At 39.0% G+C, this 20,000-nt stretch overlaps 2 protein-coding genes across 7 annotated transcripts in view; one reads left to right on the forward strand and one right to left on the reverse strand.

The window, feature by feature from the left end:
* Positions 1 to 20,000, reverse strand: part of LOC137986671 (conserved oligomeric Golgi complex subunit 6-like) — a 50,743-nt gene that overhangs the window by 22,703 nt on the left and 8,040 nt on the right. The window contains exons 1-5 of one of the 3 annotated variants that reach the window (XM_068833606.1): positions 9,441 to 9,581; positions 9,214 to 9,357; positions 7,693 to 7,764; positions 6,738 to 6,796; positions 5,634 to 5,745 (exon numbers count right to left, since the gene is read on the reverse strand). In XM_068833606.1, coding sequence (XP_068689707.1) covers positions 5,634 to 5,745; positions 6,738 to 6,796; positions 7,693 to 7,764; positions 9,214 to 9,357; positions 9,441 to 9,524 — 471 coding nt within the window. In that variant the 5' untranslated portion in view covers positions 9,525 to 9,581. Of the gene's footprint in view, positions 1 to 5,633; positions 5,746 to 6,737; positions 6,797 to 7,692; positions 7,765 to 8,005; positions 8,100 to 9,213; positions 9,358 to 9,440; positions 9,582 to 20,000 lie in introns of those variants that run through there. The other 2 variants (XM_068833609.1, XM_068833607.1) reach the window with 2 other exon arrangements.
* The window catches only part of LOC137986673 (neurocalcin homolog), a 7,346-nt gene continuing 4,990 nt past the window's right edge, over positions 17,645 to 20,000 (forward strand). Inside the window, exons 1-3 of one of the 4 annotated variants that reach the window (XM_068833613.1) lie at positions 17,666 to 17,712; positions 17,795 to 17,932; positions 18,690 to 18,822. The gene's annotated coding sequence lies outside the window, so the exon portion shown is untranslated. The other 3 variants (XM_068833611.1, XM_068833612.1, XM_068833615.1) reach the window with 3 other exon arrangements.

Here is a 20,000-nt window from a genome sequence, read left to right on the forward strand (position 1 = left end):
TATGTACTCATGTATACCCTTATATACCCATGTATACCCATGTATACCCCTGTATGCCCATGTATACTCCTATATACCCATGTATACCCATGTATACCCCTGTATGCACATGTATACTCTTATATACCCATGTATACCCTTATATACCCCTGTATACCCTCATATACCCATGTATACCCATGTATACCCTTATATACCCATGTATACCCATGTATACCCCTATATTCCCATGTATACCCTTATATACCCATGTATACCCTTATATACCCATGTATACCCATGTATACCTATGTATACCCTTATATACCCCTGTATACCCTCATATACCCATGTATACCCATGTATACCCTTATATACCCATGTATACCCTTATATACCCATGTACACCCCTATATACCCATGTATACCTCTATATACCCATGATTACCCTCATATACCCATGAATACCCCTATACACCCATGAATACCCTTATATACCCATGTATACCCCTTGGTACCCATGTATACCCCTAATACCCATGAATACCCTTATATACCCATGTATACCCCTTGGTACCCATGTATACCCCTGTATGTACATGTATACCCTTGATCACCCATGCGTACCCCTGTATACCCATGCATACCTTTATTTCTTATTAAAAACATTGTGGCAATGTCCAAATATGGTCACAGCATGCTCAATATTCTTCGTGCGTACACAATGTATATCCTAGGACATACATAATTTTGTGTGTCAGGGAGAAAAAATTGGTAGGAGAAAAATTGGTAGTTTTTTCAGTTTTTTTTCCAATAAAGTAGAAAATTGTGCTTTATCAGACGATATTCCACGCAATTTCGCAGGATAATTGTTAAATATTCAGACAATTCTAAAAGATTTTTAAGAACTTAACTAGTGAGCAGCACTCTGTGTATTGTATCTGTAAAACTTGTTTATTTTCCAACTCGTTTCATCTAAGCTAGCTGAGTACTTACTTTTCCAAGGGGTATGTAAGGGTATGCATGGGTATGTAGGGGTATATAAGGGTATACATGGGTATATAATGGTATACATGGGTATGTAAGGGTATACATGGGTATATAGGGGTATACATGGGTATACATGAGTATATAAGAATATAAATGGGTATATATAGGTATGTGAGGGTATACATGGGTATACATGAATATATAAGGGTATACAGGGGTATGTAAGGGTATACATGGGTATGTAGGAGTATGCATGGGTATATAAGGGTATACAGGGGTATACATGGGTATATAAGGGTATACATGGGTAAACATACCTATGTGAGGGTATACCAGGGTATACATTGGTATGCAAGGGTATACAGGGGTAGGTAAGGGTATACATGGGTATGTAAGGTTATACATGGGTTTATAAGGGTATACATGGGTATAAATAGGTATGTGAGGGTGTACATGGGTATACATGGGTATACATAGGTAAATAAGGGTATACAGGGGTATGTAGGGGTATATAAGGGTATAAATGGGTATATGAGGGTATACAGGGGTACACATGGGTATATAAGGGTATACATGGGTATACATAGGTATGTGAGGGTATACAGGGGTATACATGGGTATATAAGGGTATACAGGGATATGTAAGGGTATACATGGGTATATGAGGGTATACAGGGGTATACATGGGTTTATAAGGGTATACATAGGTATGTGAGGGTGTACAGGGGTATACATGGGTATACATGGGTAAATAAGGGTATACAGGGGTATGTAGGGGTATATAAGGGTATATAAGGGTATACATGGGTATATGAGGGTATACAGGGGTATACATGGGTATATAATGGTATACAAGGGTATATAAGGGTATACAGGGGGATATAAGGGTGTACATGGGTATACATGGGTATGTAAGGGTATACATGGGTATATAGGGGTATACATGGGTATGTAAGGGTATACATGGGTATACAAGGGTATACAGGGGTATGTAAAGGTATACATGGGTATATAGGGGTATACATGGGTATGTAAGGGTATACATGGGTATATAAGGGTATGTAAGGGTATACAGAGTATACATGGGTATGTAAGGGTATACATGGGTATATAAGGGTATACAGGGGGATATAAGGGTATACATGGGTATATAGGGGTATGTAAGGGTATACATGGGTATATAGGGGTATACATGGGTATGTAAGGGTACACATGGGTATATAAGGGTATACAGGGGGATATAGGGGTATACATGGGTATATAGGGGTATGTAAGGGTATACATGGGTATACATGGGTATACATGGGTATATAAGGGTATACATGGGTATATAAGGGTATACATGGGAATATAGGGGTATACATGGGTATACATGGGTATATAAGGGTATACATGGGTATACATGGGTATATGAGGGTATACAGGGGTATATAAGGGTATACATGGGTATATAGGGGTATACATGGGTATGTAAGGGTATACATGTGTATACAAGGGTATACAGGGGTATGTAAGGGTATATAGGGGTATACATGGATATGTAAGGGTATACATGGGTATATAGGGGTATGTAAGGGTATTATACATGGGTATGTAAGGGTATACATGGGTATATAAGGGTATACAGGGGGATATAAGGGTATACATGGGTATATAGGGGTATGTAAGGGTATACATGGGTATATAGGGGTGTGTAGGGGTATATAAGGGTATACATGGGTATATAAGGGTATACAGGGGTATGTAAGGGTATACATGGGTATACAGGGGTATATAAGGGTATACAGGGGGATATAAGGGTATACATGGGTATATAGGGGTATGTAAGGGTATACATGGGTATATAGGGGTATACATGGGTATGTAAGGGTATACATGGGTATATGAGGGTATACAGGGGTATGTAAGGGTATACATGGGTATATAGGGGTATACATGGATATGTAAGGGTATACATGGGTATATAGGGGTATGTAAGGGTATACAGAGTATACATGGGTATGTAAGGGTATACATGGGTATATAAGGTTATACAGGGGGATATAAGGGTATACATGGGTATATAGGGGTATGTAAGGGTATACATGGGTATATAGGGGTGTGTAGGGGTATATAAGGTTATACATGGGTATATAAGGGTATACAGGGGTATGTAAGGGTATACATGGGTATACAGGGGTATATAAGGGTATACAGAGGGATATAAGGGTATACATGTAAAACAGTAAACAGTAAACAGTAAATCTTTATTGCGCCTTACTCTCCAAAGGGAGGTATCGGTCTCGTTACAATAAAGGTGATGATATCTACTAGAATAACTAATTAACTAAAAAGATCATACAATTACTTGTAATACAATTGGTATAAAATTATTATTTTAATTATTTTGCATTTAGGAAGTCTTTTCTCTTCTGAAACATTAAATATGTGTATTTACCTATTATCTTTGAAGTGCTTTCGTTTTCTAGGGTAAGTAAATACCGTATTTTATCCTCATCATTAAGGCTTTTGAAAACAACATCGTGTGTTGAAATGGGTATATAGGGGTATGTAAGGGTATACATGGGTATATAGGGGTATACATGGGTATGTAAGGGTATACATGGGTATATGAGGGTATACAGGGGGATACATGGGTATACATGGGTATGTAAGGGTATACATGGGTATATAAGGGTATACAGGGGGATATAAGGGTATACATGGGTATATAGGGGTATGTAAGGGTATATATGGGTATATAGGGGTATACATGGGTATGTAAGGGTATACATGGGTATATAAGGGTATACGGGGGGATATAAGGGTATACATGGGTATATAGGGGTATATTAGGGTATACAAGGGTATACAAGGGTATATAGGGGTATATAAGGGTATATAGGGGTATATAAGGCTAATTATTTAAATATACAAAAATTTGGTTTTATCAACGGAGTTGATAATGTAAATTGGCCACCGTACAGAGATTCTAAAAGCTGACGTTTCGAGCGTTAGCCCTTCGTCAGAGCGTTTCGCTCTGACGAAGGGCTAACGCTCGAAACGTCAGCTTTTAGAATCTCTGTACGGTGGCCAATTTACATTATCAACTCCGTTGATAAAACCAAATTTTTGTATACTACTTCCCCACCGGATTCGCTCTGACGAAGGGCTAACGCTCGAAACGTCAGCTTTTAGAATCTCTGTACGGTGGCCAATTTACATTATCAACTCCGTTGATAAAACCAAATTTTTGTATACTACTTCCCCACCGACGCAGCACCACAGTTTCTTTAGAAACTACCCCTTCATTCCTTTAATTATTTAAATACATTATGATATACGCGTGGGAATAAATACACTATAATAGGGGATACATGAAGTACCTAGGCACAAGTACTGCGGGCTCATATTTTTTTGTTAAACCGCTGACAACACAATGCAGCGCGGCGACCTTGCGACTAAAATTTGCGAAATTGCGACTAAATTTTCGTATCTTATCGCAAAATGCGACTGGATTTTTTCGTTAATTTCGAGCCCTGTTTGCATCTAGAAATACAAGGAATAAACCCAATGAAGCAGCCCTCTAATAATTCTACTCTGCTAGTAAACCTGCTAGGTGGTTCAAGAACCCCCAAACCACACCACTGTTCTTTACAAACAACAGGGAAAGGGTGGAAATTTCCTTAGAAAATTATTGATAAATAAAACAATTTTAAAAAACAAACTGGTTTAAAGCTGAAATTTTTTTAACCAAAATATATAATGAAAACCATGAAAATAAGTTTAATTCAAATTGCTAAAATTGTGTTCATAATTGCAAGGATTATACATGCAGCTTCACATGAGCCAGAGTAAAATCTTCAAGTCTTTCTCTTGGGAGGCAGTCAGGGTTAAAGGTGCAGTTGTTTTTGCGTGGGCATTGATGTTATTAAACAACATTCAGAACACAGTCTCCTCTACAGTACTATTCAATATTTAGTAAGTTACCAACTCGAGTTGCTTTTTCTGCACTATGTCAATCACATAGCGCGAAAGTAATGATTGTGTTACACAAAATCACTCAATTATTTTGCACATAGATTTTCTGTAGCTTGGTATAAGGGAGCATCCAAATGTGATTGGTTCAACCCCTTTATTTCCCAAAGGACCAGCAGAAGGAGGTATTCTTCTCACATTAAATTTAGCAGCAAAGCAGCAACAAAGAACAGTGAAAAACCTCTGGTTTCAGTCCATGCAAATATCATTTCCATTCAGATACCCCTTTAACGTCAAAACGCTTCAAACTCATAACTAAAAAACACCCAATGACAATCACCATATCACACACTCTCCAGCCATAAATGTGAAAAATATCTCCACCTTTCCCTGGCTCAGTTGTTTCAATCATGCCAACCAATTAAATCGAATTGCGTGTGGACGTTAAAATACATGTATCGATTGTACCAATCAGAATCGACACTCCTAAACTGGACTGAAAACATTACATAAAAGTGAGATTTGCAGGGACAGGGACCAGAACCAGAGGTTTTTCTTCTCTCACTGATTCACTGTTCATTGTTGCCGCTTTGTGGCTAAATTTCATCCGAGAAGAAGAAAAAAAACTCTGGGACCAGAGTTTTCCTACCATTTGTACAATGGGCTAACACAACATTTCTCAAAAAGTTTAACAGACTTCTACACACCTCTGTTATGGGACCATTTTTTGTCCCCTTTAAAGCTTGCGATTCCTCTGGTCTTAGCTGGAATCTTGAAATAAATTCACCAGCAACTGTTTCCTTCATCTGTATTCTTTGACTAAACAAGTGACAACAATGATCACTTTTTACTTCTCATCCAAAAAAAACAACCTTTACAAATGATTAATAAACTTTATTATACGGCTAGTGTTTCTAGCCGATAGTTTTAACGCATGCTCTGATTTGCTAAGAGCAGCCTAGCACAAGGGCCTTATTCTCCTGTAATTCCCAAGAACCGATTATGGATTATGCAAATTAGTTTTTTTCTTCTTTAGAACCAATCTGTTAGCCATATTATAAACAACTTAATAACCTTAACGAGGGTTGTCCAATACACCAACATAATGAGATTCATGGCACGTCACAATAGACATCACAAAGTGTCCCCCAACCTTAATAGTAACAGTTTTGCAAGACATAAAGAGCGGGACACTTTGTGACACTTTGTGATGTCTATTGTGACGTACCAGGAATCTCATTATGTCGGTGTATTGGACATGTATGACTTTAACTGTTCGACACCATCTTTACAGTAAAATCTCAAACCTCCGCCTAGCTATGTTGACCTCGCTCTCGCTCAGTCAATACGCAAGGCCTCAGTTCGAGATTTTGCTGTAACAACCACACTCTTGATTATTAAGTAGTTATGATCATATGTATTTAATATTCTTAGCTGGACATCGTACAAAGAGGTTTCAACAAATTTAAAGTTTATGGCTGGTTTGAGTAACCGACTCTTGTCATTGTCAATTTAAAAATGAATTTTGATCTTAGATTTGAAAATAATTACCTGTCTTCAATGAGTTTTTGACTGGTTAACCCATCCACCCCTCACAAGTAAAATCTTTTGAGTCTCACTCCCCGAAAACAATAGGTTGATTACTTCAATTAACAAAAGGGAAACAGGAGCTGACTTCTCCGTGTGAAGAAGCCAAATGAATGCTTTTTTGTCAGCTGTCAGTAGTTACAAGTTGAAACCACTGCATACAAGACAGTGTACCAGGGGGATTAATAATTTATTATTAAAGCAACTTGACAAAGTTTCACCACCTTTCACCCTGCAACTTTGTTGTTTTGCTGATCAAGTCTGAGGTCTGATCCCTTGCAGACTGCACAAAGTAAATTAGAAAAAGAGGTTTTAAAAAATTATGTTTCAGGTGAACTCTTGAGTTAATGCCTTTCTGCTACTGGTATTTGGCTGAGTTAAGTTTCTAAGCATGCAGCATCAGTGGGTCAACTATTGGTGGAATGTCAACAAACGTGTTGGCCGACGCATTGCTCAATGTAATGGTTGGATCAACTTCATTACCATAAACAGGTGATGCTGTGGATTAACAATATTAAGTCAACCAAATCAAAGAAATCCACACTTAAAGAAATCCAAAACTCAGTGCAAACATCCTTCATCCTTTTGCTCAAATGGCTCGAACATTTTAGTGATGTGCAAATAATTATGTGGTGATGATCACATGACTTTGTTGTCAAGTAGCCTGAAGAGAGAATTCTAAATGGCTGAAAGCCCTGATCACTCAGCCATACATTGTACGAGACTATATGAGATCCCAAATGCTCATTATCGTGGATGAAGTTCAACCAATTTGAACAAAATCGTTTCCAAAGGTATTTGATTTCTTAGTTTTCGCTGAGTTCACAAGGGCAGGTCTTGTCATGCCACAGTGGAGGAACAGTGGTGTAGTTTTCAGCACTTCAGACTTCCGACCTCAGGGTCACTTGTTTGAGGCAGGTCACTGTGTTGTTTCCTTAGAAAAGGAAACCTTGCTCCACGCTGACTCTCTCAACCCAGGTGTATAAAATTTAATAGGTAATTGCTACATACCAACCTAGGGCTTTTCATGGCTTCGGAACGATAATTTTTTTACAATTAGCCAGTGCATTGCATCGGAGAATATCATTGGCATGCTCAACATGCTCAACAGGATTCAATTATGCTCAAGCTAACTGAATTATTTTAACTGAAAGGTTTCACTTGAATGTTGTAATATACCTTGAGCCTGCTTGTCATTTCTGTGCAACACTTGCTCATTTGTTCAATATCAGCATGCACGTCATCCAGTTGCTAAAAATATTGATAAAACGTACCAGGAAACAAAGAATGATTACTTGAGAGAATGGCTTGACTACCACTTATTGAGAAGGTTTCATTAAGTCTTCCAAAGGTAACAAAAGGGAGCTGGGGTGGTGCAGTGGTGAGAGCACTCGCTTCCCACCAGTGTGACCCGGTCCATTACCAGATCTTGTGTCACATTGTGGGTTGAGTTTGTTAGTATTCCGGTTTTCCCCTCTCCTCAAAAACTTACCGGTACGTATCATCTTGATATGAGTTGACTTGATTTGATTTGATTTTTGTACAGACTGTCTCCAATCAGTGCCCCACTGCTACAGTAAATACAGTTGATTCCTAACCCATTCACACCTCAAATGCCCTAGGACACCCCCTCCCCCGCCCCCCCTCCATTGACAAGTAAAATTGTCTGGTGTTAGACAGGGTAAAATATATTAACACTTACTCTCAGGGGTCAATGGGTTAATGGGGACATGGTTTTTTCCTGAGTTTAACCCTTTGACACCTCAAATGACCATAGTTCGTCCCCCATTGACTAGTAAAATCATCTGGCATTAGACAGAGTAAAATGTATTAAGACTCACTCTCAGAGGTCAATGGGTTAAATAGAGTTCAATAACAGTGTCATGTGGGTGTTTCTGGGTTCCTTGTATAGTATTGCTGTAATAATAATACTAATAATAATAATATTAACAGAAATTTCGAGTTCACGATACAACTAAATGTGCAATTACATGTACAACACAACAATGCTTTTTGCTTCTTGTGACTCGATTATTAACACTCGTGCACTTGCACGCACAGTATTGTAACTGTTACTGTATTTTAAATTTCAAATTGCTAACATACTCAAATTGCAAACGTATTTAAAACAGTGGAAAAGGAAACAACACATTAAACTGATGATGGCAATTGAGTCATGCCGAAACATGTCTTTAAAAAGTTATATCCTGAGCGTGAAATTTCTGTTAATACTGTTATTGTCACAAAGTTACGGCAATGTAATAATAATAATAATAATAATAACAATAATAGTAATAATAATAATAATAATAATAATAATAAATGATGATGATGATGATGATGAATTTTATTCAAGTGTAAAGTATATTTAGTACTGACGCAGTAACTGGGAACACTACACAAAATCAAATCATAGGTTGGATTTTGAAGGGCAGGGAAAACCGCAGTACCTGGAGAAAAACCTCTCGGAGTAGAGTAGAGAACCAACAAACTCAACCCACATATAACGCCAGTCTGCAAATCGAACCCGGGCCACATTGGAGGGAGGCGAGTGCTCTCACCACTGCGCCATCCCTGCACTTGATAACTGTTAAATTTCCTGTGCATTTACTGCCTGATTTCATCCTCGACAAAAGTGCGAGCAGACAAAGATAATTTCTTAATCTGATACACAAAAGCCATTCAAGTTTGTTCACGTACCTGCTTCACTTCCCTAAATGCACTTTCAAAGCTTTCATTGATGGCCAAACTTCTCTTTTCAATGTCACCACGTAGATTTCTACGGGATCTCAAACTGTTGTCCACAAAAAAAGTCGACAAGGCTTTGAGCGCCTCCACCATTTCCTATGAAAAATACCAGATACCAGTCCGTTTGTCACAGATTTGCTCCACGTAAGTTAATTTAATGCTTGTTAAAATGTTGCTACCTTGTCATTGTCGAGCCTGATTTCCAAGATCTTGTTTAGTTTTCTCGATAGCGGATTATTGGGTGACTCACTATTTTCCGCCATCTTGAAAATCTCCTACGTGGCTCTGCAAAAACGCATCCTATTATTATTGGATTTCCACTGACCGTTTTCATAAGCAGACCGCTTTTCCGGAGGAGAAAATGCCCCGGGCCGGTCTCGAGGAGCGCCAGAAAGACCTGATCATTCTACGCTGAACTGCAGCAATCACGACAGAATATACATTCTGGAGAACTTGGCCTGCTCCAGTATCCAGGCAATGCTTTATTATCAGCACAAAGACAAAGCGTGACCACTAGTAGGCCAAGTAGGGTACTCCCCGAGGGCTGGTTACCAAGCTCGTATTCAGCGTATTGATCCCTAAAGGCGACTGCAATCACTTTGGTTTGAAATACTACAATTATATAAATATACAAATAAAGTATCGTATGAAACAAGCTAGGAAAAAAGGATATTTGGGAATAACAACGAAGAAATTTGATAACGATATACCATAACGCGATGCTAAACACCGTGCCTATTGACAATTGAGAGTTCATGAGGGAGGCCAGAAAAAAACCCCATACATCGCAGCATAGAGACGATGGAGGAAATCTGGACGGGGCCAAGACGCAACTCTCGCTCCCCCGTTGAGCTGGAAATTGACACTAGTAGGCAATCAAACTCAAATCAAACTCTCATACACTTTGTGATCTCGATTAATTCCTCGGTAGATCGTTTCTGATAGGCAGCTTAGTGTTTGGGTTCTCCCAACCAGCGTGCCTATCCTTGAGCTCTGGATCAGCTGATTTGAAGCCTGCGTTGCTAGCTCCACCACTTTTCATACTGTTTGTGGCAAACTCCTTAACACCCTCTACTAATGGAGCGGTAGAATGACAAATACCTGCAAATTCATGGAATCGCTCCTGTTTCGTACACTTAACAACTCTACGAGAGATCGGAGCCAATAGATGAGTTCGTGAACGCTCTTGGTTGGATCATGGGTAATCAGGGCAACATGGCGGGAAATTCAAAGGTTTGTATGGAAATTCAAAGCAAAATATACTGTCTGTGACTCTACTTTATAGACTTTCGCCTTCATAAAGCAAACGAACAAGTTCATGTTCACAACTGAGATGAACTAGACTTGGTATCCGTTCTTTGGAATTCCTAAATATTCCTTTTTTTGTCTCCATACATTCTCTGTAATTTTGTGCCTTTGGAATTACAGGAAATGTATGGCAGAAACTCTTTTTAATAAAATAATTTCTACAATAGCCATTCTTTCCAAATTTATTCTGCCGCACCTTTGAGCGCATATCTTCTGTTTTGGAAAATGAAAAACCCAAAATTGCATGTCATGAATACTTTTCATCGTTGTGAACTTCCTTAAAAACCTTTGAATTTCTCTCCATCTTGCCCTGATAACCCATGATGCACTCAAGAGCGTGAACTCGTCTATTGACTCTTGTGGGTCGAGGGCAACAATGACATAATCTTTTCCGTAATTGACACTGGACAAGTAATTTAACCGGATCTAGCTAGTATACCGGTGTGACCGTCGCGATACTGGTCATTCTTACGACCGCTAATGAAAATTGACAAATGTGAATCGATAATCTGAATGTTACATGGCCGTATCCCAAGTATTTCAAACAAGCCGAAATAACCAATGAGGAGAATAAAAGGAAAACGCAGCGTTAGTAACGAAGCCGGAGGCGTACTATAATGTTCTGCTATCTCAAGTAGAATATGCTCGCTTATCGGCTCCTTTAGCTGAACGGATCTCGCCAACCTCGTTCTCGCTCCCTCAGCAATGCAGAAGTAACAATAGGGTAATTTGTGCCCCCATCTAATGCTATATACAGCCGCGTCGATGACTGCACTCCCGTGGCCAGTCTGGGGCGGATCTAGGGGTGGTTCGGGTGGTTCGGTCGAACCCCCTAAACTGAACGTAAAAACGTATATCAAACGCGTGGTTAAAAAATAGTGAGCCAACTCAGCTAATAAATATATCTTTTGAAAATGATATTTCTTTGTGTCTTTGTACGCGAAAACAGCAATAAAAACAAGACAAATTTGTGCCTAGTTGAAAATGGCCTCTAGAACGTCCGCTTGAGCTATAAAATTACTGCTTATTAACGCTCACACGTCCCGCCAAAACTGACAGTTTATGCCAAATCTGCCAATCGTTCCAATTCCGGCATTGCGTAAGCCACGCCATTCTTTGGAAATCAGAGTTGTGGATCGTTCTCTCAGTGAGTCAAAGATTGCGCCGGGAGTATTTTCAGGGGCACCCAACGAATCTGTTCCTCACATTATCTGTTCCCCAGAGGAATCTTGCTGGCTGGCAAAAATACAGGTGTTTCGATGAGCTGGCTGGGAAATTTTGTTATTGATAGAGGTTTTGCCTAGGCATTAGTGACTTCCTCTAGCATTTCAACCCGAGCTGGCTGTAGAAACTCTGAAGACTGATGACGACTAAAAAAAAAAAAAAAAAGAACCCCTTCCCTCTCCCAGAGAATAGTACAAACAAACATGCGACGGCTGGTCAGAGTGATTGCGCTTGCAGAAAAAACCTGTTTTTTCCCGCTTTTGTCGCTTTTGTTCGGTCGTTTACGATCGAGGGATTTGAAAGCGCGCGGAATTCCTGGCTGGGAAATAAATTTGATCAGCTGGCTGGGAAACCAACCAATTTTATCTAGCTGGCTGGGAAATTTCTTGTGTGTCTTGCTGGGAAAAAGGAACAGATAATGTTTTCCCGGCAACACTGAAAAACACCTGAAAATGCCTTAATAACATTTATTTTCATTAACTGGGGTATAATAATACATTTTACAACAAATTGGTCGTTGGGTGCCCCTGAATACTCCCTGCAAGTGAGGCTTTGGGCTTCCAATCGTTAGGATACGAGACGCGCCCTGATTATCGACGAAAATCTTGACTGATTGATTTGCCAATTTTTCGGCACATGATTGCAGAACGTACAATACTGCTTTTAATTCTCGGAAAGTAAAACTGGTATACAAATCAGACTCGGGAAAAATGCCACTTGCTGGGACGCCGTCAAGCGTGGCAATGTAACCACCAGAAGCAAATTAACTTGCATCCCAATCTCGACCCCAGAACTCTTCTCTTGACTGAGGGAGAGAAGAGCTCTGGGGAACCCTGAAACAAGGTGTCTTCTCATTGGTTTTCGTGAAGAACAATCAAAAGCGTCTCTAACTGGTGCATTCACTTTAGCACGAGGAGTGAGCAAGCGCCGTAAGGTTCAAATAGCCAATTTTTTGGCTACAAGAGCCCTACTGCGCATGTTCTCCTACATAGAGTTTCCCAGAGCCTTGGGTTGATCCGAGGCTGTGGTGACGAGAATGACTTGCATCCTTGAAAAGAACTGAGTCTGCGCAAAAAGTCGGTTTCAGTGGAAATCCTTCGAATGCCTGAATGCTTTGAAGCCAAATATGTCAACTCCTGCATTAACGGATCGCTAAACACACAAGTTGTATCCCAACTAGGTCTGAGGTGTATGGCGTAATGCATTTGCCTGGTAAAATTAAAATGCGGGCTATTGGGCCCACGGCTAAGAATAATGAAATAATGAGACCAGCCAAACGAGCCAGCGAACGGCAGGTCGAATGGCAGTCATTGACCAAAAGCTCCAGCGAACTTGTGAGCTTCTCAAGCTTTTTCTGAGGAATCTGGAACGTGAGCCTTATAGTGTTTATCAAAAAAACACCTAGCCATTCTCCGATTTGAACAAGCTCCCAGCTCGACTTTTCTTTATTGGTAACAAAGCCTGCCAAAGCCAGGTCATTGCGCTGGATATTAATGGTAGCCCCAGCGGAGATGTATTCGCGACTTCCGGAAATGCCGTCGTCTAAAATAGACAAAACAGTTATGCGACATTGAACGCCATCTCTTAATTAATGCGCGTAAAAGCTTCGTAAAACAATAGCAAACCGGGAGCTAAGCCCGAACGGGAGTACTGAGAAACAGAAATATCGTGTAGAACCGGCAATTGACCATGAGAAACCCAGAAATTGTCGATCCGTGGTGATAGCCTGATTTTAGGTCGCATGTAAAAAACCCGAATCCTTTCTGGAACACTTCGGCTAGGGATCGGAGATCTTCGTAACGAAAATAACACTTGACTAAATATCTGTTGACCTTACAGAACTCCTCACGCAGATCAAGAACTAAGCGTAGTTTCTTTCCTTCGGCTACTGACAAAGGGTTGACGCAATGCGGAGGGGAATTTACTTCGCTGATTAAACATTGCTTCGCCACAAGAAAATTCAACCTTATGCTCATTAATAAGCTTGGTATAAACAAAATTAGAATATCCACATAGATCCTCGATAAAACTTGCATTGTCAACGCGCTCTAGTCAACACGATGAGTTATTCTTCGGGCAATTATTTGCCAAGTGCCCGAACTGCCAGCACTGTAAACGAAAAGCCAACGAATTAAAAACTAAATGAAAATAAAAATAAAAACAAAAAATAAAGTAAACTACCTGGATTATTTGGAGCTAGAGTGACAAACTGAAAGCATAAATGCTTTTATATATGCTCATAGCAATGCTAAATAATAGCATGAGAATTTGTATGAACGAAGACATAAATTTATGCAAAACCTGCATAGCATAACGAGTAGAAAACCATTATCTACTAAACTTCGTAGCGTAGATAATTTTTAATTCCTGATATTTTAATTTTGGCTATGTTAAAATATCGACAGCATATTTATCGAAAAAGTCAGTCAACGCTTGCACTTCAAGTAAAAAAAGCTTGTCTCGAGTTAGTTTTGAATTCTCCCTCTTATTCTCCTAACAATGATATACCACAAAGGATATACCATTGCACCAAGAACTTTGTGCGCTAATCTTTACCAATACCAGGAGCTCATAAAGGTGATCCTCTGTCTCCACTAATTCCTTGAGACAACCCTTGAGATAGGTTTGTTTTGATTGCCTTTAACAACAGTGGGTGCGCTGAATCTCCACAGTTAAATAAATCTGCTCGGGAAAGGTTGACTCCCACGTCAAGTATGGGGCATAGAGACACCCGTTGTTGAGCTCCTGCCAATACTGTGTGTGTTCTTTTATGTGGTGGCGACAAGAAGGTCCACTGGTTTGCAGATGTAAAACGTTGTTCCGCAGGCGCGTAGCGTCCTATACGCACATACGCACGTGCGTACTTGAAGTGACCAGAAAATTTTGAAATTTTAAGCAATTGTTTCTATTTTTAACATTTTACTTGTACGCAACCAAGATTTCCTTATGAAAACACCACTTTTCACTTAGTTTTGCATTGACTTTTTTTACACTAAACAATGCAGTGTTGTTTGGTCAGCGTGCAACAAAGGAGCGACGTTCCGAGAACGTTGTTGACAATTCCAGTCACGCTAGCACAACCAAAACAATGTTTTGTTTGCGTCAAGTTTGCTCAAAATAAGCATGGCGCAAGACGGGCTTTGTTCTTTGCTTGTATTAACACAACTATTTCGAACAAGAAATAAAGAACGCAGTATTTTTCGCTTAGTTTACTTAGGTTTCTAGATCATATGTACTTGTGCGTACTTGAAAAAATGACCACGCTACGCGCCTGTTCCGGGTAAGAGGGTCAATCTAACAGCTGCGTCAACTGTAGTGAGCGTTTATTTGAGAAAAGAACTGACCCTTTTGCCCGACTCAAGAGCTGCCTATCTCAGTTCTCGATCATGAGGAGACTGGGAAGACAGCTCTCGCGCATGCTCTCATTATTTTGCCTTGACCGAGTTGAGCCAGCTAGGCGGGTCACCCTTCTAGCTGAGCCAACTTTTTCTTCTCGTGTAAACGGTTCGCCACGTTAGGAGAAGTTATCTCGCCCTGGCTAGGGTTTCATTGTAGGACGTCGTTGCATCGGTTTCCATACAACTGCCAACACTATCCAACATCTGCAGATCCAACAACTCTCAACAATGGTTGCAATCGCATTTAGGGAGTTAGAGCGAGTTTCACTTGACTGTCGTAAACCTTTCGTAAAACCAAAACCAAAGTAATTGTGATATGCTTTGGCCAATCAAAAAGGACGGAGACAATCCAGTAAACCAATCAAAACTCGAAGTAATTACACGTAGCCGACACAAAGCGCGGGAAAATGTGCACGAGCGAGCCACGATTGGTTTGGTTTCACTTCTGATTGGTTGAAAAAATGGCGCGCGAAATTTGAACCAATCACTGAGTGAAGTAAATGCAAAACCAAACCTGGAAGCAATTCGCTAAATTACTTTCGACACTCAATTGAAAACCGCTCTAACACTAGTGTTAAATCAAGTTCTTTTGTTCAGTGTTCCCCTAGGGATTCAAAACACCAGAATAGTGTCAACACTAGTGTTACGCTGTGTTTCTCTTAAGTGTGAACGCGACCAATGTTTGGATTTCCGTTTGCAATGAACTTAACTTAACTTAACTCTCTAAAACTCATCAGAAGGCGAGAAAAAAAGGCCCCGCGGAAAACGTGTCAAGTCTCTTAGGTCGCCGCAGCCCACGTTTCTGGGCGAGTCACTCCGGTCAAACCGGTTTAGGCAACGTGCAAATCATATTTTTGACAAGGCGAAGGTGAAAATCGAGCCTTCAGTGCGAAAATCAACATGGCGTCTTGGAGTGCGATCGAGACTTGGCCTGGGTTTGAAACTGTCTCCAAGCAACGGCTTGTGCTTACTTAATAAAGACTTACCACGATTTCTGCAGAGTTCTTTCTTTCTCGACGAGTTAAGAAAGGCTATGCTAGCGGGGTGTTGCTGACGTTGCTGTCAGTGTCCAAGCTAAAACTCCCCATGTAGTGTTGCCTCGTGCCGCTCTAATATAATCCAAGCAAGAAAAACTTTGAATATAGTATGTAAATAATTTAAATTCCCTTCGTGAAATTTATTTTGAAAAGAAAAGGAATAGGTAGACTTTTCCCCTCAGAGTCTTATCTGATCTGTGAAAATTAGTGGACAGGAGTCACTTTTTCGCGGTAATTTTAAAAATAGGCAACTTTCTATGTTTTTAATTTTTGAATAGGAATGACTGAAGTTGATCGACTGCATCACTTGTTATAAAAATATTTCTCAATGTTAAGGACGTTTAAATTCGGTTGTAAATTTTTAATAACGTAGAGAGAAAGTGTTCTTAGTTTCAAATTGATAAAACACGGGAAGACGAAGTCGATTTCTTCATTTTAGCGAGTGCGCAGTGATGAAGAAAACGTATTTAATACGAGAAGACTTGATCTAAATACGCGGACGTTTTTAGTTGATTTTCCAAGTATGTACTGACATATTTTCAGCGGAGGAAACTGAGTCTAGATATTATAATAAATGCAATTCCAAGTAAACCTTTTAGTCTTTTAAGCAGCATGTAGAACGATTTCGTATAGACCTTGTAGCTAGGAGATTGAGTGTTTCATGGCTCCCAGTAATAGCTGACTTGGAGTTTCTTTAGTTTGCAAATTTCAACGTTACAGAATAAAATTTTTCGGAAAATACACTCCCGGATTGAAGAGTAGAAGATAGAAGCGTATTATACCGAGAACAAATCATTTAAACTTGACTGGTCTTAAAATTGAAGACAATTTTGAGTTGACAACTAAATTTTTTAAGAAACATTTGCTAAAAATCTTGTCAAGAAATTCCTTCCTATACAGTCGTTCAGACTTAAAACGCAAAGCCTGATTGAAATGTATGGTTTTGTTAAGGCTGTGGTTTGTAAAATACACAAATAATCTCATGATTTCAGTTAAACTTGGTTCATTTTTAAATTTAAAAAAGTAGAAAATTGATACTTGTTTGCGAGTTAAATTATGGAAACACTGATTTATTTCCGTCGACGAAAAATGCAAGTATCATAACGAATAAAATATACGAAAAATGTTTCTTTTTCTGGAAACAAATCCGCAGTCCCGGCCGGCGATTCCAAAATTAATTTCTCATTAAAATGTTACTCATTACGTTGATTCGTCGCCAAGTGAGGTAATTTCAGTAATATGTGTTCTGTCAACTAACTAGCCGTTGTTCGCGGAACCACAAAGTTTTTAAAAATTAAAGCACAATCTAAAACAATGCGGGAACTGACCTATCAGTCTAAAGAATTGCACTCTTGGGCCAAAAATATCCGGCCTTTCGAAGCATATATTAAGCCATTTATACATTGTTCGAACTTCATTTCTAGTTTGGACTGATGAGTGCTCATAACAACTGCTTCAGTCGTTGAGATAGAGAAGAAATTCAGGTCAAAACAGAATAAACTACCACTAACTGTCGAAGGTATGTATGTTCTTCCAGGAAACCTCCGTCTGTGTTAATTTTGGCAGATTCTCTAGTACAGTGCAGTGAGAATCACCTCAGATGCCTTAATGTAGCGGATTGCACTTCAAGTTTGCTCAGTTACAACGAAAGAGAAACTAACACTGATTCACGAGGATAGCTGTGGAAAATTTTTGATATCGAATGTGAGTTGATCCCTAGTTAAATACGTTTCTAGCTATAGCAAACGGTTAGAAGCATATTTCTCCCTTTTTACTACAAAAATATTATAAGCTGCATTGTGTGAAAAATAAAGTTTGTATGGCCTTAAATTGGCAATCTTTTGGTTCGTCCAAATTCAACTTTTTTTTCTTCGCCAATACTGAAAAGAAAACAGCTTTCTTTCTTAAATTTTCATGGTAACTTTAGTTATGCGACAACTTTAACTGTTTAGGCAATGTTGTTACAAACAATTTATTTCTCGAAGCATTCACTGGTTACATTCTTAATCATTTTAATCGATTATATACACAGCTTGCAATCACGGAATTTGCGAGAATTCGCGCAATTTTACAACACCTACGCACGCAAATCGGTATACAAACCCGTACGGAAACCTTATCAGTAGGACATCTGAAAATTCTCCAAGCAAACACAAAGTGGAGACCTAAGTTATCGAAGCGCTGTGCCACGGGCATTCAAAATTAATGATTGCGCACGTTAAAAAGTCTGACATTGTTCAAAACGGTTCTTATCTTTCAGTGCAAAGAGCGATTCGTAGAACATCAGTTGACTCGATTAAGGTCGCAAACTTACCACTTTTACGTAAACTTTTGATGAAAATTCCTGATCTTTCGGCAATCGATGTTTTTTTCTTAACAATACATGGGCGCGTGATCTATTGAACAATTAAAAATTAGCATTTTTTCCCTTTAATTTAGTAGTTTTTATTTTATTTTTTAGCATTTTAGGAGATCAAAGAGCACATTGTGGGAAAGGGAGTATCTATATTCATTAGCGACGAAGACAAGGGAAAAGTCGACTTGAGTTTAAATGATAAAGGTGATGTTGGACTAAGAAAAATTCATAACTGAAGGTATTACAGATTGTTCTGGTTCAAATAATTAATTAAAACCAGCTTTGGTTGTTAATTGTAAGTAAGGTATACATTTATTTCATTCAGTCTCGAATTTAGTGGTCAAGAATATTTTGGAGCTTTTACTAGGATGGGAAAAAATATTTTTTTCTCTCCTTCACCTTTGATTGCACGGTCAAGAAATAGGCCCAAACATCGACCGACCACTTCGTCATCTATCCACAGAAAATCAAGTACAGTGAACCGGTTTGACCGGTTTTTTTTTCTTGTTACAAAGCGTTCTTTTAGATAAGTTTCAGTTTGCAGTAAAATAAAAAATCTGCTTTGATCGATAGTTCGACAGACACGTAAAAAATCGGAAAGACGTAACATCGCGTTTCACGCGAACGGCGAACCTCGGATTGAAATTTGCATCAGTGTGCCAAAATGGAAGAAACTCGTTTGACATTCACTCGTTTCTTTCCTGTTAGCTCCAGATGTCGAGAAACTTTTCAGAGGAGAAAGACAAGTTATAATGAGGGAATTTCCATTCTTACGACCACAAGCAGCCTGAGATTCCCGTTCGTAGTTTCACGCATTCCGTGATATGAATTTTTTTAGCGATGCCAGAACTTTTTATTGTTCACACTTCCCCCAAACCATTTAGGGCTCGGAAAATTACTTTGCACTATCCGCAGAATATCGAAATCATACGTCAAAATTTGCAATAAATTGTGAGATTCTTTTTGGAAATTTCTCGACTTAATTATTTGCAGGCACTAAGTCATAAATTATGGAGCAGTACAAGCCTTGTATTCCCCCAGGCTTCTATATTCAGGGCTAACCTCTTTTTTTGAAATCATGGAACTTATGTAATGACAAAATAGCTTTCTGTCAATGGAGTTTTTGAAAATATGTGGTAACCCACTTGGGACAGTCTTGTGTAAGATGAAAATATATTAATAATTTATAACAGTTTATCAGTAATCAAGAAGCTATTTTATAGTTATGGAAATCGTCTTTTAACGATAAAACAACATATACTCCAATTATTAGATTCGAAAGCTAACAAAAATAATTGAACATTTGTTTGCAGATCTTGAATACTTGCTTTGCCCTGTGTGTTTCACTCATGATGTTTTCAATTATAATTTTATTTTGTTTAGAGCGGGCATGCAGAAAACAGCTATTATTCAAAA

This window comes from Montipora foliosa, unplaced genomic scaffold (genome assembly GCF_036669935.1).
Source record: "Montipora foliosa isolate CH-2021 unplaced genomic scaffold, ASM3666993v2 scaffold_263, whole genome shotgun sequence".
NCBI classification, from domain to species: Eukaryota; Metazoa; Cnidaria; class Anthozoa; order Scleractinia; family Acroporidae; genus Montipora; species Montipora foliosa.